Below are 17151 nucleotides of genomic sequence, written 5' to 3'. Positions count from 1 at the left end.
ACCATCAGCTTTCTTCACCACATTTGCTTATGCACCTGCTTTTTCTTCAGCGATCATGTCGGGAAGGTAAGCATCATGGAATGCCAGTTTAACATAACAAAGTGTTCTTGCATTGAGGGAGTACTTGAGTAGAGGCCCAATGTCCATCTGCTATGAAGGCAGTGAATTTATCAGGTGGGGGATACTCTTTTGATTCCAAAGATACTAACTGTATAGATGGAGGTCATAGGCGGCCGCTGGTAGTATTAAAATGGCATTCAGTATCTCCAGGGAGAGGGGGCTGGTGCGAGCTTGTCAAGTGTCAAGGTCGTAAGTCATTGAAGCCATCCGAAGATCTGGAGCACAGGAGAGGAACCTGGGCATCCAGAGCATGGCAAATAAGAATAGACATGGCCTGGTTCTCTGCCTTCTGGGGATGGCCTTTGAGTATTCATTCCTTAATCACAGATCCATGACATTTCAAGGAAAAAGAGAGGTGGTAAGTGTCCTTGAGAAATCTGCTTTCTATGTGGGAGGCCAAGTCTGAGAAAGTTGGCGTAGGAAGGTCAGATGCTTAATTCTAATGGTGATTCCGAAGCCATGCTCGCATTGCAAAGAAAGACTGTGTGCTATATGTCCTTGGTCGCACACGTACTTGATTGGTCGCACACGTACTTGATTGGTCGCACACGTACTTGATTGGTCGCACGCGTACTTGACCGAGGCTCCGTTTGTTGGCACACACTCGCCATGCATCATCTTCCAAATAGCCTTGGACATCTCTTAGGAAAGAAAGACTTTTATTACCCCCATAAGAAGACAAGGGAGTGTGTAAGCAACACGCATTCACAGCGCGTGTAAGCAGTTCAATGGGACTTGAGCCCAGGACTCTCAGTTGCCATTGGGTCAGCTCCAATTCATGTGACCGCATGTAGAGCAGAGTGCCGTTCTGCTCTGTGGGGTCTTCAGTGACTGGGTTTTCTTTCTTTAGGGAAGTGGATTGCCTGGCCCTTCTTATGAGATGCCTCTGGGTGGACTTAAATGTCTAATATTTTGATTAACAGCTGAGCCTCTTAGTCATTTGTCTCACTTTGGGGGGGACACAAACCAAACTCACTGCTATTGACTCAACTGTGACCCTTAGTGACCCTGTTGGAGAGAGTAGAGCTGCCCCTGTGGGTTTCCCAAACTATAGAACTTCACAGGAGCAGAAAGCTCATCTTTCTTCCTCAGAGTGGCTGGTGGGTTAAAACTGCTGGCCTTGTACTTCGTAGCATACTGGTAACCTCCTGTTCCACCAGGGCTCCTACCCTGGGGACAAGCTGATGTCAAAGCCAGGGTTTTGAACCCCAGTTCTACAGAACTTTTCTCCAAAGCTAGGACCTTTAGACTCATCACCACACAACTCCTCTACTTAGAAACAGATGGGTCTGAGAAATACAGAAAAGTTTACCAATCAGATTAATTCATTCACCAGCTTGGGAAATCATGCTTACTCACTAGGTGAACCATTATTGCTGCTCGCCTTGATGTGGTCTGTGAAATTTGCCACACACTTCGCTAGAAGTGGTAGGTGTCCTCTTGACAGTCACATAGGCATCATATCTTACTTGGGTGACTTGGAGGACACCTGGCTATCTCTTAGAATGCTCCCCTTCATTCGGGGCTCTCCCAGGTGAATTCTGCTCATGGCACTCAACCATTAATTTAGATTAGACTATTGTCATATTCATGTTCCTAAGTTACAAAATTCTCTTGAACTATTTTGTATGATGCAGTTAATTTGTTTGTTTATTGATCGAATGTGAGAGATAATGGAGAAAGGGCATTTAAGATCTACTGAAGTCCTTTCAAGTGTGGAGGGCAAGGGCAATGGTGTAGTGAAGAATAACAATAGCAATAACACTGCCAGTTTTCAAGGAAGCACTTTGAAAGTTGAACAGACTGGCTGGTTTGAAGAGAAAGATAGTGAGATTGCCTCTCTGGGCTTTTAATTGGAGTTGACAGTGGAACACCCACGTAGAAATGTCCTGTAGCCAGCTGGAGCTGACTGGAGCTCAGGAGAAAGAGAGAGAGAGAGAGGATAGAAATACAAATCAAGATTCATCAGCCCAGAGAGATGAGAGTAGATGCTTTAAGCGGTAATGAATTGTCTTTGGGAAATTGAGCACAAAGGAGCAAATTAAAATGGGGTCTGAGTCAAAACTCAACCATTTCTAATTGTCAGGTAGTAGAGTCCAACCAATACAGACCAATCAAAAGCCAACCAATATTGCTCTAAGGCAGCTCTTTGGAGGCCTTGAAAGAATTTTAGAGGAAAAGTGAGGAGCAACCCAAATTTCAGAGAACGATAAAGGAGAATCCATATGTAAGAATTGGAAGCAGTGGGTGAAGGCCCTTGAGTTACATGAAGCAGCCACAGCTGGGTCTCCATGCAATTAATTTATCACCTCCAGTTTGGGCTTCTGATAGGAGCTAATCATGTGTTTGTTTGAACCAATATTCTCAGTTCTCTAAGACAAGACTGATAGCTGACTCATCACTTTTACCCTTTAGCACAGTAAATGGATCGGCACATAGCCACCACCATGACTCAAGCATGAAGATGCCACAGGACTGAGCAGCATTTCGTCCTGTTGCACATAAGGTCACCGAAAGTTAGAGCCCATTTGATGGCCTCTAACAGCAACAACTACAGCAACAACAACAATAAACCTGAAGACCAGGATTTGGCACACACCAAATTCTTGACTCAATTCCGAATCCCACTTCTCTGCTTGGCTTTACTGGCCTCTCAAAATGTATATCCAGTTTTGCTGTTCTCCACTGTGGAGTGGGAGATGAATATTGTTGATACCCAGACCATTAGGTTATTTAAGGGAGGAGATAAAACAGCAGTGGGGGATTTCAAATGTATATTTATTTTGTATATAGGCCTCAAATGTGCTCACGATTTTCTACCTATGACTTTGGTGTGAGATGGAAAACTTTCCAAAAATCATATTTAAGTTAAAAAAATGTGACTTCATAAATGTATTAAACAGTGAATTTTAGTAGAGGAGGGAGGCAGACCCAGTAAAAATCTTAAAGCTGAGTCATGTCTGAGACATGACTAAACCTGGGTCAATAGCTTTGTGCATAGTAATCTGATCCCAACCTACCTGGCTTCCTGCCCTTCTCTTGGGACTCCCTGTAATCTCTTGTCTCTCTCCAGCAATAAGAGCCACATATCCAGAGACTTGAAATGCTACTTGTATTATCACCCTGCGCCTTAAAATGCACACAAAGCCATAAATGGGAAAGCGGATGCATTCATATCTCCTCCAAACTCATCAGCCGCTCCACTTCGTTTAGCACAACCCACTGACAGGATGCCAGTTCCCACCCTTGGCAGAACCATGTGTGGGAGAGTAGAACTGTGCGCTAGAGGTTGGGGTTCTGTCCTTTGTTTGGGTGCTGCTTTGGTTAAGAACATGGGCAGCTAGTGCACACACCCCGTCATGTTTCTCCACACACATTTCCGTGACATTGATTACACTCTTCCCCAAGTGCAGGCACTCCCGCCCCATTTTCTGAGTTCTTCCTGCGACACTAAGACACTCACATTTCCGATTCCTTGATAAATATTTGAGTTGCTGCTGTCAAGTTGGTCCCACATGTCAGCTAGACGTTAAAAGAGTACCATGTTCAAGGCAGACATTCTTTTCTAATTAAGCTACACTATTGTTTGGCTTTAAGAAGACTCGGGGGATATTTTTTGGTTTAAGGTTGAAAGATTAGGGCAAACATATTGGGAGTTCATTTAGCTTCCATGGTTCCAGAAACTCTGGATTCCATCATTTATTTTTTTTTAATGACTGCCTCTTCTAAAAATGTTTTATGGTGAATTAGGTGCCTGTTTACAGCACAGACCTTTAGTTTTCCATTTAGCTGTTCATACACATTTTATTTCAACTCATCCATAATGCCATCACTCATTCTTTCACTGTGTTTCCCGTTTGTGTTTCTCTTTTCTTTCTTCACCCTCGAGTTGGTCCTGGGTTAAATGCTTCCCTTTGGATCTTAAATGGTTGATTATTTTAACTCAGGGTAGGTTCCGTTCTAGACCAGAAGGGTGACTAAGGTCATCGTCTTGGAGTCCCACCTGTCTCTAATAAGCTTGGTCTCTTTTATGATTTTGAGTTTGGTTCCACATTTCGCTCCCAGTGGGTCACTCATTGGGCAGCTAACCACAAGGTCAGCAGTTTGAAACCACCAGCCATTCTATAGGGGAGAGATGTGGTTTTTCTACTCCTATGAAGATTTACAATCTTGAAAACCCACAAGTCACTATGAGGCAGAATCGACGCAATGACAGTGAGTTATTTTGAGTCTCCAAGATCTTCTAATGTGATCTCTTTTCCAATAGCTGGTAGTGGTAATGGCTGATTTTTTCCCCCTTAAGTAGCTCATCAGACTTCTCTTTCCGAGTATCTCAGTAGAGACCCAAACTGTCAGCCTGGTTAGTAGCATAGTGCATGTACCACGGTACCACCAGAGCCTTTTGTGAAACATTACCATTTATGAATGTATCTGGTTTCCTCCCCACGCCACCCCCCCTACTATATCTGGGAGTCCTTAATATAGGGCACCTTTGATTATTCAGAGCAGCATCTCTGGCCCAGAGAACAGTGTCTGGCAGAGAATGGACATCATTAAGTGCTTGTTCATAAAAGGAAAGGACAGCATGATGCCAACTATGTTTAATAGCGAAGGCATCGGTGTGCCAAGTCCAGATGCAGCAGAGTTCAAAGATGGTGGATTTCAGTGTTTCCTTAGAATCTACACAGGTAGCAGCAGACACAGACCTAGCACATGGCGCTCCCCAGAGTGGGACCACCCCTTCCTGTTGGGCTTCTGACTAATGAGTTTGGGGGACAAGTTGAGTGCTTCCCAGCCAAAAGCAAGCAAGTGAAATCTCTCCCTCACTTAATTCTCTCTCTGTGGCCGATGCCATCTGCTAGTTTTAAAAATAATTTTTAAAAGCAAGTGTTTTGGTTGTCTTCAATGTGAAGCAAAGACAGAAGCTATTTTTAGGCTTGTTTTCTATCAACCCTCCCCCCCAAAAAAAAGAAAAAGAAGGAACCAGGGGCTGGGCATCAGCAGTTCTGGCTTACTGCTTCCACTCTGTCCCCACCTCATCTATGACCTCTCTGCAGATCTCCTAGCCGAGGTCCTCGAGAACAGAGTGATCCCGCCTCCGCTCTGGGGCTGGTGAGAGCGTGCAGTAGTATCACCGTGACAAATGTCTTTGCCATTTCCAAAGACAACTGGTCAACTGTGTTCCTCCGCTGCTACCTGCCAGCTTCTGTTGAGGCACAGCTCGGTCTCCATGCCCCTGCTCTCCTCTTCTGGACAGGACACACTTTGCGGAGGGAGACCCATCCACACATCCATGGAATGTCTAGCAGAGAACCCTGTGTGTCAGACACGTTCACTGGAGCAGCGTAATGCAGACTCCGGAACCAGACCACTAGGTTCCAATCCTGGCTGCAACATCGCAGCTGAAGGACCTTAGACACATGACTTAACTTCTCTGTGCCCCAACGGTCTTGCCGTGGAAAGGAAAAGAATGAAGTCCTTGTCCTTTGTGTTGTTTAGAGAGAAACCAAGGAACCCCACGGCCTTTGAGTCAATTCCTACTCCTAGCAACTCTAGCGGAGAGAGGACCACTTCGTAGGGTTTCCAGGGCTGAAACTCTTTATGGAAGCAGTCTGCCTCCTCTGTCCTGAGACCAGCTGGTGCGTTCAAACCACTGACCTTTAGGTTAGCAGTCCAACTGTGCCATCAGGGCTCCGTTAGAGTGATCGATGGGATAAGATAGATCAAGCACTCACCCAGTGGCCATAGAGCTGACTCGAACTCATGGCTCCCTTCTGTGTGTCAGAAGAGGACTGTGTTCCCCTGAGTTTCCAACGGCCAGGTCTTTCTTCTGAGTTGCTTCTCAATGAACTCCAACCACTAATCTTTTGATTAGCAGCTGAATGCATTAGCTCAGTACGTGCCGTATAGTAAGTGCTCGAAGGAGGGTAGTTTTATTTCATTATTGCCATCATTATAATGAAGGGAGCCCTGGTGTATAGTGGTTATGCATTGGGATGCTAACTGAAAGGTCAGTCGTTCCAAATCACCAGCCACTCCTCAGGAGTCAGAAGGGACTTTCTACACTTAGAAAGAGTTACAGTCTCAGAAACTCACAGGGCAATTATACCCTGTCCCACAGTCACTATGAATGGGCATCAATTTGCTGGCAGTGAGTTTGTTTTTCTGTCATCTTCGCTCCTGGTCTTATAACCTAGCACAGCGGCTTCACAACTTTTAGCAGCAAACCAACGTGCAAAACTCATTTTTCATGGTGATCTATCCCTAATCTAAACAGAACTGAAGCACACGTCTCACCACATAAGACTTATCATTTTCATCCAGTTCGCCTTCTTGTTGGCTTTGGTTGTTGTTGTTATTTGAGGTTGGTTATGACCACATTGATTTCAAGATCCACCAATGAGATACAACTTGTAGTTGAAAAACCACTGGCCTGGCTTAAAGAAACAGAGTGCCTTTTATTCTTATTTGCAGTTTGTAGCTCCGCACATCATGTCCTTGAAGCACTAGGTCACTCAGTGTTAGAGGTGGTTGGCTAGGATATCCATATTTCACACATGGAGATTTTGAGGTACAGGGATACAAAGTGGTGTTCCCAACCCTACACCACTAGAAAGGATAGAGTCAGGTCTTCCAAGTCACGAGGAATGTTGCCACAGACTACCTCCTGCTGTCTCCTAGGATCAGGCATCTATTCACTCCATTCATGCTTGTTGAATGCTCATTTGGGGCCACGCATGGTGCTGGGTTCTTGGTGCACAGTTGTAAACTAATTTTTCATGGTCTCTAGCTTCCTGGATCTTTCACTCAGACCTGGCGGTAAGCAGCTTCTTTCAGAGTGCAAAACACAAAGTCCTTGTCATGACGCCTGACAGCCTGTGTGATCTCCTCCCTGATCCCCTGTCCTTCATCTCCTAACCCCAGACTTCCTCCTTTCTTTCCTCTTCTCCAATGACATGAAGAAGAAGCCCAGATACAATTAGAGGAAGGTAAGGAAAATTATGTAGGCAGGGGAAGACACTGGGAGGTTTGCACGAGTTAAAGGCAACAGAAGCAAGTACTGTTTTATATACTATCCTGCCACAGCGATGATCTACAAGTAGTTGCTTGGATAGACACACAAGCTCAACAGGTGTGGGAGAGTACCCACAAATATTCACAAATAGATATAAGGTTGACAGATGATATTTGTATATATGTATTTACCTTTGCTACAAATAAATTCGTGAATTTGGTGGAGCATACAGGATGCAGCATAATGAAAATTCTTGTTGTCTTTAGTTCCAACTCAGAGACACCTGATGTACAACAGAACAAAATATGCCTGGTCCTCTGCCATCCTCACAGTTATTGCGATGTTTGAGCCCATTGTTGCAGCCACTGTGTCAACCCATCTCATTGAGCCCCTTCCTTTTTCTCTGCTGCCCTCGACTTTACTAAGCATGATGTCCTTCTCCATGAAGTAGGCTCTCCGGACATGTCCAAAGTATGTGAGATGAAGTCCCGCCATCCTTGCCTCTAAGGAGCATTCTGGGTGTACGTCTTCCAAGACAGAGTTGTTTGTTCGTTTATGATCAAAAAGAAAACTTCTTAGATATCATGAAATACCTTGAGAAAATGAGTTCCTGGGCTTGGGGCCTCAAGACTCTATATAGTCTTGGAGGACACTAAAGTCAATCGGCAGAACATAATTCATAAAGCAAGTGTTTCCTACCCCACTTTGGTGAGTAGCAACTGGGATTTAAGAGTCCGTGTGCAGCCATCTAAGATGCAGTTATTGGAGTTTCCCTATCTAAGAGGAAAGTAGAGTAATGAAATGGAAATACACATGGAAATAATTAATTCACTACACTAATGGACCAGGTAAACATCAGTCTCCATAACCCTGAGACCAGAAGAACTAGATGGTGCCCAGCTACTGCTACCATCGCTCTGAAGAGGATCACACTAGGAGTGGGGTAGAGTGGGGGCGAAATGTGAAACAGAACTCAAATTCTTGTGAAAAAGAATTGTTCTTGGCCATATAATGACTGGTGAGACATCCCAGAAGATGGTTTTTAGTCACCCTATCTGGAATGGAACTCAACCCCATGTTAGAATAAACAACTGTTGAAGATCCAGAGAGCCTCATTTCCCCAAGAATAAAGGGTTAGGAAAGAAGGAGGAATGGAAACCGGTTGGGGGAAGCAAAAACCTAAAAAATAAAAATAAATAAAATTAGCTTTCTGCTGAACAATGCTAATCCATTAAGCCACATTTTAATATGCTAACTAGATTATCCTATATTAATAAAAATAAACATATAGCTATTCATTAAAACAATTATTTATGTACTACTTCAGCTTACTTGCTGTGTTAGTCTGGGTACATTAGAGAAACAAATCCACAGAAACTCATATGTATAAGAGAGAGTTCTATATAAAGGGTAAATGCACATCAAGGAAACATCCCAACCCAGTGCTGTTCAACATTAGTCCATATGTCTGACACCAACCCACAAAGTCCTCCTCCATGTCAGAAAACAGACGCAATGATGCCGACTGGAGGAGGAAAGCCGAATCAGTGAACGTGTAAGCATCTCAGCGCTGGCAGGGGTCTCCACATGGCTGCTCCAGCACCAGGGCTGCATTGGGGTAGGTCTATGTGGCTTCTTGGGAATGTCTTGCAGGAAGTGAGCCTTGCCAGCTGAAGCAGCGAACTGGCTAAGGCAGCTGCACCCTGGTCTGACCATCAGAAAGCAAGAGACCCGAGAACTCGAAAGGCGAGGCTCACCGAGCCATTTATCCCTCTGCCCTTCAATGAACTTCACATGTGTTTATCAGCCAGGTTGGCACAATAAACTAACTACCTCACTTGCCTACTTCCAGTGGCACAAACACTATACTTGGGGAAATACCGAGCTTGTTATTTGGGCATTCCATTTGGAGTCTGAGAAATGACAGGATGCTGATTTTGCTGTTTGTTTTCCTCTTTCAGGACCGCCTGTACTTTGTGATGGAGTATGTGAACGGGGGAGACCTCATGTACCACATCCAACAAGTTGGCCGGTTTAAGGAGCCTCATGCTGTGTATGTGGGAATCTGTGTTCTTCTCTTTCCATGGGATAAAAGGGTTGGCTCTTGTGCCTCAGGGGTTTGTAGGCAAAGATGGCTTTTAAACATCTGGGGCTTCTTTGTGAGAAAGGGATGGCCAGGAGAGAAGGGGGTTCTGCTTGATATGGGATGCTTCTTCATTTCTTTGCCACAGGAAAGAAACCAACTATTTCTTCAGCTCCAGTTCTTACCCCTGACTCCTTAGGCAGCTTCCCATAGCTCCCTTGGGGAATTTCATTGTAAGTTGAGTTCATTTGCTGTACTGATTGTGTATTTACTAGGTGCCAAACACATGCCGTCTTATTTAATCCTGAAAATAACCCTGGGAAGTAGGTGTCCTCCTCTCTATTTAAAATGAGGAAACTGAGACCCAAGGAGTGTGGGAAATTGACTCAAGGTCACAGTGTTAGGGAGAAGCAGATACAGAATTTTGACGAACACTCTTTGTCCACAACTCCTCTCCCTTCCCAGTGCCTTCATTCCAGGAAGATGAAGGGCCCCACTGCACTGTGGGCTGTGGTTTGTGGCTCTAGGATCGGGAAGGCTTTTTGAAAATGGGTTTCTTCCACCAAATCCACTCTTTCCTCTCTCCTTCAGATCACAGAGCACAGCCAGCGTCTCTTCCTTTTGAACATAAATCTCCTCCTGTTACTCCCCTGACTAGAATCCTGTTGGCAAACAGGAGCCTGGCAAGTTACAGGAATGAACAATAACCTCTTCGAGGGAGTTTGCCAAAGAGCTTGGGTGGTGTAGTGGGTTGCGTATGACACTGCTAACCGCAAGGGTAGCCATTAGAACTCACGGGAGGAAGTTGAGCCTTTCCGCTCCTGTGAAAATGTACCACCTTAGGAAACCCCAAGGAGCAGGTCTACGTGGTCCTCTAAGGTCACCGTGAGTCAGAATCCGTTTGACAAGGGCGAGTTGGTTTGGCGGTTTTGGTTGGCTTTGTTTTTTGAGAGAGTGTTTGCCCTGGTTGCCAGTGATGAGCCAACTTGGGCCGCTGAAGCATCAGTCGCTCCTTGGGAAGACATTGTGGCAACCTGCTACTGTGGAGATTTCTAGCCCCGGAAACCCTGCGCAGCCGTTCTGCCCTGTCCTATAGGGTTGGAGCGGACTAGATAGGGATGGTTTGTTGGTTTGTTCTGGGCGATTTCCCAAGATCTTATGGCCCATCCAGAAATTTGCCTGGGCTTGTGCAGGGACTCAATCCCTCATCGCAGGCCTGGTGGGTCCTGTTCATTTCCACCCTTGTCCTCATTTTACTTCCACCTGCTGAGGCACAAGTACCAGGTTTGGGTGAGGTTGGCATCCTTATGCTTCTGATCCAGCCATTTAGGACACCTCAGCACCCTTCCAGTGGGACCACCAGGCTGACTCCTCTTCCATTTCTCACATCTAATTGACCTCTGGCCTGAACCCTGTTTTCACACACAGCAAGTTATCGAGGCATGTAACGTATTTCTCTCAAGCCCTGCTCCACCTTTGCGGTACCACGAGGCTTTCTATTTCTCATGAGCTTTTTCTTTGTGAACTTTCAATAGACCTTCCACTTTAGGTGGATGCTTTTCTCAACCCAGGCTATATTATTCATTGGCTTTGTGACGTGGCCAGGTTATTTCCTCCTTCAGCTTCAGGTTCCTCATTTGAAGAACCCAAACCCACTGCCATTGGACCAAGTCTGATGCCTAGCAACCGTCTGTAGGGATGCTAAGGGTGTGAGTCGCCATGGGAGCACATACTTTCATCTTCCTCCTGGGGCAGCTGGTGCATTTGAAATACCAGCGTCATGATTATCAGTCTCATGCTTACCAGCACCTCCACCGAGGCTCCTTATTTGAGGACCAAGAGGCTAGGATTGTTATGAAGACTTAAGTCAGAGAATGCCTAAAATAATGTCCTTGGATGGTATACCTTCAATAGATGTTAGTTGTTGTCATTAAACTGTAATTTTTCATCTAGTCCATCACATAGCATGAACCCTTTCTTCCTGTATCCTTTGCAGAACGCCTGCCCACCCACAAATTGCCCTGAGAACAGTTCTCAAAATCACGCCATCCATTTATCTCATCTATAAACGAGATCTACAGCTGATTCATTATCTGTGGTGGGCCTTCAGTGCCCTACACTTATGCCAAATCAGGTTGAATCCCGAGAACTGCCATGCATACGGTGTCCTTGAATCTTCTCTGTCACTTTTCCTTCAAATTTTTTTTTTTTCTTTTCAGATTCTACGCTGCAGAAATTGCCATCGGTCTGTTCTTCTTACAGAGCAAGGGCATCATTTACCGGTAAGTAGCATTGCTGTACTTTCATCTCCTCGTTTCTCTGCTCTCCTCCCTTCCCCATCCCTGTCTTTAACTGCTTTTAAAATTAGAATCCACCGTGGGGGAGGAATCCTCCAGTACTAACTTGGGCATGTGTTCTGCCAGGCAGTGTCGCCCACTGCCCTGGCAAAGTTTGGACATCTCTGTATGTCTGTAGAAAAATGTCTGTGTAGCCTCTGCCACCAGCAATGGTTAGGAATCCTCACCCAAAGCTCATTTGCCCTGAAAGAAGGAGAGTGATCCCTGGAGTCAGGCCCAGGACCCCGCCCTTGGGTGGTCATAGAATCTTGGATGTCAGAATATAACGGATCATATGATTATGAATTAAATTTTTTTTTGCTAGGGTGATATAGTGGGTTACACATTGGCACTTCCACTAACTGCAAGGGCAGCAGATCAAATCCACCAGCTTCTCCATTGGAGAAAGATGAGGAGGCTTTCTGTTCCCATCAAGATTCATAGCCTCAGAAACCCAAAGGGGCAGTTTTATTGTGCCCAACAGGGTTGCTATGAGGCCGAATCAACTCGATGGCCATGGGTTGTGGTTTTTGTTGTTGTTGTTTGGGTTTCTTTCTTTCTTTTTTAAAATCATTTTATTGGGGGCTCTTACAACTCTTATCACAATCCGTACATCCACCCATTGTGTCAAGCACATTTGTACATTCGCTGCCCTCATCATTCTCAAAGCATTTGCTTTCTACTTGAGTCCTTAGAATCAGCTCCTCATTTTACCCCTCCCTCCCCATGCCCCCTTCCTCATAAACCCTTGATAATTTATAAATTATTATTATTTTGTCATATCTCACACTGTCCGACGTCTCCCTTTACCCACTTTCAGTAAGTGCTTTCTCTTCTCTTCATTTTCGGCAAGCAAAGTTGTGTCCTCTGCAGAGTACGGGTTGTTAGAGAGACGTCCTCCAATCCCACGGCTGTCTTCTGCTCCATATAGATGAGCTTCTTAGATGGTTTGCTCAGCATGCAGACTGACTAAGTGGGGAAAGGATATGACCTTGATGCACCCCTTTCCTGGTTTCAAACCACACCGCTTCCTTTGAGCACAATGACATGTTCTGGAATCTCTATTCTTCACAATGTTATCCCTAATTTGTTGTAATCCACACAGCGCAATGACTTTGCATAAACCATGAAACACAGGTAAACATTATTTTGATATTCTCTGCTTTCAGCCTATGTGCATTTGATATACACGATGATACCCCTCATTCCACATCCTCTTCTGTATCTGGCTTGAATTTCTGGCAGTTCCCAGGTGATGTACTGCTGTGACCGTTTTAAAATTATCTTCATCCAAGTTTCACTTCAGCGTGATATAAATGGTATGGTTTGATAAGTCTACCTCCTGTTGGATCACCTTTTGTTGGAGTGGGCACACACATGGATCTCTTCCAGTCAGCTGGTTTTCTAAAAGTCTTGGCATAGATGGCTGAACACCTGCAGCACTGTATCTATTGGCGGAAACATCTCAATCGCCATTCTGTCTCTTCATGGAGCTCTGTTTCCCACCAGTGTCTTCAGTGCAGCTTGAACTTCTTCCTTCAACACCATTAGTTCTTGATCATAGCCAACCTCCTGAGATAGATGAATGTCAACCAATGATTTTGAGTCCAGTGATTCGGTATTTCTTGCGTCTTCTTTTTATGTTTCCTGGACCATTCCGCTAGAATCCTTCAATATGGCACCTCCAGGCTTGAATTAGTCTGATTGTTCCTTCTGCTTGAGAAATGCTGAGTGCCCTCTTCCCTTGGGAAGAACATTCTGATACGTTACTTCTTGAGCCCCCCTTTGAAATCTTCTGTCCAGCTATTTTGCTTAATCATTCCTTCCTTCCACATTCAAGAGTTTCAGAGTCTCTTTTGACATCCGTCTTAGCATCCTCTTCTTTCCTAGATTTTTAATGATCTTTTTTTTTGGTTATTGTTGGTTCTTCAAGAATGAACTCCTTGATATCACCTGGTCTTTGGTCATTATGTTCAGTGTGTCGAATTTATTACTGATATCTTCTCTCAATTCAGTTGCAATATACTCCAAGTCTCATTTTAGCCCCCATCGACCTGTCTTAATTTTCTTCAGCTTGACTTTGGACTTGCAATTGATGGGCTGTTCCACGGGTAGTCCCTGGGCTTGTTCCGATTGATGATACCGAGCTTCTCCTTCATGTCTTCCATAGATGTGGTTTATTTTATTCCAATCTATATCCAACTGACTAGGGCCATGTTTATAGGCATCATTTATTTATATTATTTTTGAAAAGGTATTTGTCATGAATAAGTCATGTGATTCTTACAATAATCCATTATGTGATATCTAGTCATTTGTATCACCAAAGTCATATTGTTCAACAGCTGATACTTCTTTTTGAAGGTTAGATATACAAAATCAAGGTCTAGGCAGGGATGTGCTATCTCTAAGTGCTCTTGGGAACAAGCCTTCCTTGCTTTTTCCTAGCTTCTGGTGGCTGCTGGCATCCTTGACAGTCCTTGGCTTGTGGCAGCAGCATCCCAATCTCTGCCCCTGTATCTGAGTTTCATCTGTCCTCACCTCTTCTTATAAAGACATCAGTTATATTGAGTTTAAGGTGAGCTCTATATCCAGTATGATTTTATCTTCATTGTATATGCAAAGACCTTATTTCCAAATAAAGTCCATCGTGAGGTTTCTCGTGGACATGAGTTTTGGGAGACACAGTTCAACCCCATAAAGAACCCTGGTGGCTCAGTGATTAAGATCCTCAATTTCTAACTGAGAGGTTATCAGATCAATCACACCATCTGCTCCACAAGAGAAAGATGTGACAATCTGCTTCCATAAAGATTTATAGCCTTCAAAGCCTTCCGGGAAGTTCTACCCTGTCATCTAGGGCTGAGATGAACTGGAATTGACTAGATAGCCGTGGTTTGTTTGTTGGTTTGTTTGTTTGTTTGTTTTAATTCAACCTAATAGTGACACTAAAAGGCATAACAAGATTAGACTTGGTGATCTCAAGGCCAGTAGTGGGCATGAGACTATGAGTACTTGAGGGGTGGGGAGTGGAAGGTGGGGTCTTGCCAGAGCTTGTAGAGTCCTGGGGCTTTCCCCCCCCACCATGAAGTGGTGATGTAGAATCTTGTGGGAGAGGCCTCTCATCCTGCATATAGTCTCGACACCAGTGGCCTCCCTGAGACAATATGGGAGGTATGGGCAACACTGGATGACACTGTCAGATGACACTGATGACACTAAATGACTGTGTATAAAATGTATATATATACAAGGTTTCAGCAGAAATTCATTATTTTTTAATAAAAATGTCTCTGTAGGATGAGTCCATCAGGGTGCAGTAGAGCACCGATGGATCAAGCAGTATACCTCTGATCCCTTGAGGCCTCCTCACCTCCCACTCTCACGACCCCAGTGCCGCTTCCCACTCTGGACCAGACGGGAGCATGTACATAGGTATAGGCAAAAGGTAAAACCGACGACACATGGAACCCAGGAACAGGAATGGGACTAGAGATACCAAAAGGGTATGAAGAGGGAGGGAGGGGGGTACCAATTACAATGAGTGGCATATAACCACACACCCCCATCCAGGGGGAAGAGCAACAGAAACCAGAGGGGAAGGGAGACAGCGGTCATATGAGATTTACAATAATTAACAACCTATAATCTATCAAGGGGTCACAAGGGTTGGGGGTGGGGAGGAGGGAGGGAGGGGGTAAAAAAAGAGGAGCTGATCCCAAGGGCTCAATGGAAAGTAAATGTCAGAAAAGAATGGTGGAATATACGTACTCACATGTCAAATACAATTGATGTATGGATTGTAACAAGAGTTGAAAGAGCTCCCAATAAAACAATCTAATAGATAAATAAATGAAAGTGTCCCTGTAACAGAAACATTTTTTCAGAAGCACAATGTACACACATCAATTTAAACACGGTGCTAAATTGAAAGTTTATGCCAATTTCATGGGAGCACACCTGAAGCACATATTGTTGTGCTCATTGCTGCTGCGTAGATGCAGCTCGTGTCAATTGTCTGGCGTGCCAACTGTAATGTTGTGGTCATTAGTATTTGTGAACCGACAGCCATACCTTGTTTGAGAATAGCAATTAAAAGAAGAGGAGGAGAAATATCTAGAAAGACTTCTGCTCAGTTACTAATAATGTTGTAATTACCAATGTTAGCATTCAATGTGCAAAGGTTTTGCAAAACAATTTGATAGCCCTTATAGAATCTAAGAAATACCAAACTTAAGCAATGTCTAACATATCATTCTCTGATTAAAACACAGGATAAAACTTTTTAATGATTCCGCATAGTTGAGTGTGGAAGGAGATCTTTGGTGGGGAGGTTGGCGCCCCAGTGGAGTTACTGCACTGGGGAACAGTAGCCCCTAAGGATGCCACTACTTCACCAGTTCCAGTTGCCTTCCCCTGGCAATGGAGAGATGATGGTCAGGGAGAGGTGCGGGCTTTCCTGGTACATGAGAGATCCTAGTGAAGTCAGAGAAACAGAATAATAATGGTGCAAAACTTTAAACACTGTGCTTGTGCTCAATGCAGATATATCACCATGTGAGCATGGGACAGAACCCGTGAGTCTGCTAATCCTCAGGTCCCCTGATGGCTGTCCCAGTGCTGGCATCCTGCATACTCATAGGATGCTGGTGTTGAATGTTACTTACTATCTTCCAAATGGCGTGACCCTTGAGTTCCTGGAGCCAGACGTTGGGGTCAGCAGCACTCTTGGTGTGAGAATAGGGAGACTAGTTTCTTCAAAGAAGTATTAGGATATACTTCACAGAACATGCTAGAGTAGGCACAAGTTACAAATGTCCCAAGTTCGCTCAATCACGATGAAGGAAGGGAATCATTTGGTTTGAACAGGAGATCCTCCGACACCTTTGGACCCTGAAAACCCTCATCTCCTACTGAGACGAGCACAGCCTGGCCTGTGGGTCACCCGACACACTGGCACTGAAAGACGAAGTGTTGATGATGGAGCTGGTGTATACTGGCGTGATTCCTTGTCGTCGGGATGTGCAGCAATCCCCCCAAGTAGCAAGCTCTCCTGACCAGCTCGGATGGAACTAATATGTTGAGAATGTAGCACCTGTTCTTTAGCTTAAAGGCCAGTTGTTACCTCCCTAGATAGGTCTTCCCTGACACCCTGTTTCAAGTGACTCCCCCAGTTACTATTGATTTCATCGGTCTTCTTAAGTGCTTCATGCCACTTGCCAGAATCTATAACTTCACGCTGACAGATTTGAATGCCTGCTAATTGTCTTCTTCCCTAAAGTAGAATTTGGTCTGAGTAAGAGCAGGATGCTTTCTTATCTTGTTCACAGCTATGTGCTTAGCTCCATGCATAGAACTTGTCACCCAGTAGATACACAACAAATTTTTTTAATAATCATTTTTTGGGGGACTCTTATAACTCTCGTTACAATCCATACATCAATTGTATCTGACATATTTGTACATTCATTCCATCGTTCTTTTCTAGATATTTAATTTCCATTGAACCCTTGGGATCAGCTCTTGTTTTCCCCCCTTCCCTTCCCCCGCAACCCTGTGACCCCTTGATAGATTATAGATTGTTAATTATTTTCAAA

The 17151-nt window shown here is 44.5% G+C and overlaps 1 protein-coding gene across 1 annotated transcript in view; it reads left to right on the top strand.

Moving 5' to 3' along the window:
• Positions 1-17151, top strand: part of PRKCB (protein kinase C beta) — a 457504-nt gene that overhangs the window by 382759 nt on the left and 57594 nt on the right. Inside the window, exons 12-13 of the mRNA XM_004705718.2 lie at positions 9097-9188; positions 11438-11500. Coding sequence (XP_004705775.2) covers positions 9097-9188; positions 11438-11500 — 155 coding nt within the window. The remainder of the gene's footprint in view (positions 1-9096; positions 9189-11437; positions 11501-17151) is intronic.

Source organism: Echinops telfairi, unplaced genomic scaffold (assembly GCF_000313985.2).
Source record: "Echinops telfairi isolate 266 unplaced genomic scaffold, ASM31398v2 ScPeMD7_5;HRSCAF=22, whole genome shotgun sequence".
Classification (NCBI taxonomy): domain Eukaryota; kingdom Metazoa; phylum Chordata; class Mammalia; order Afrosoricida; family Tenrecidae; genus Echinops; species Echinops telfairi.
The sequence above is the reverse complement of the archived record's forward strand: the minus strand, read 5'-3'. Positions and strand labels throughout refer to the sequence as shown.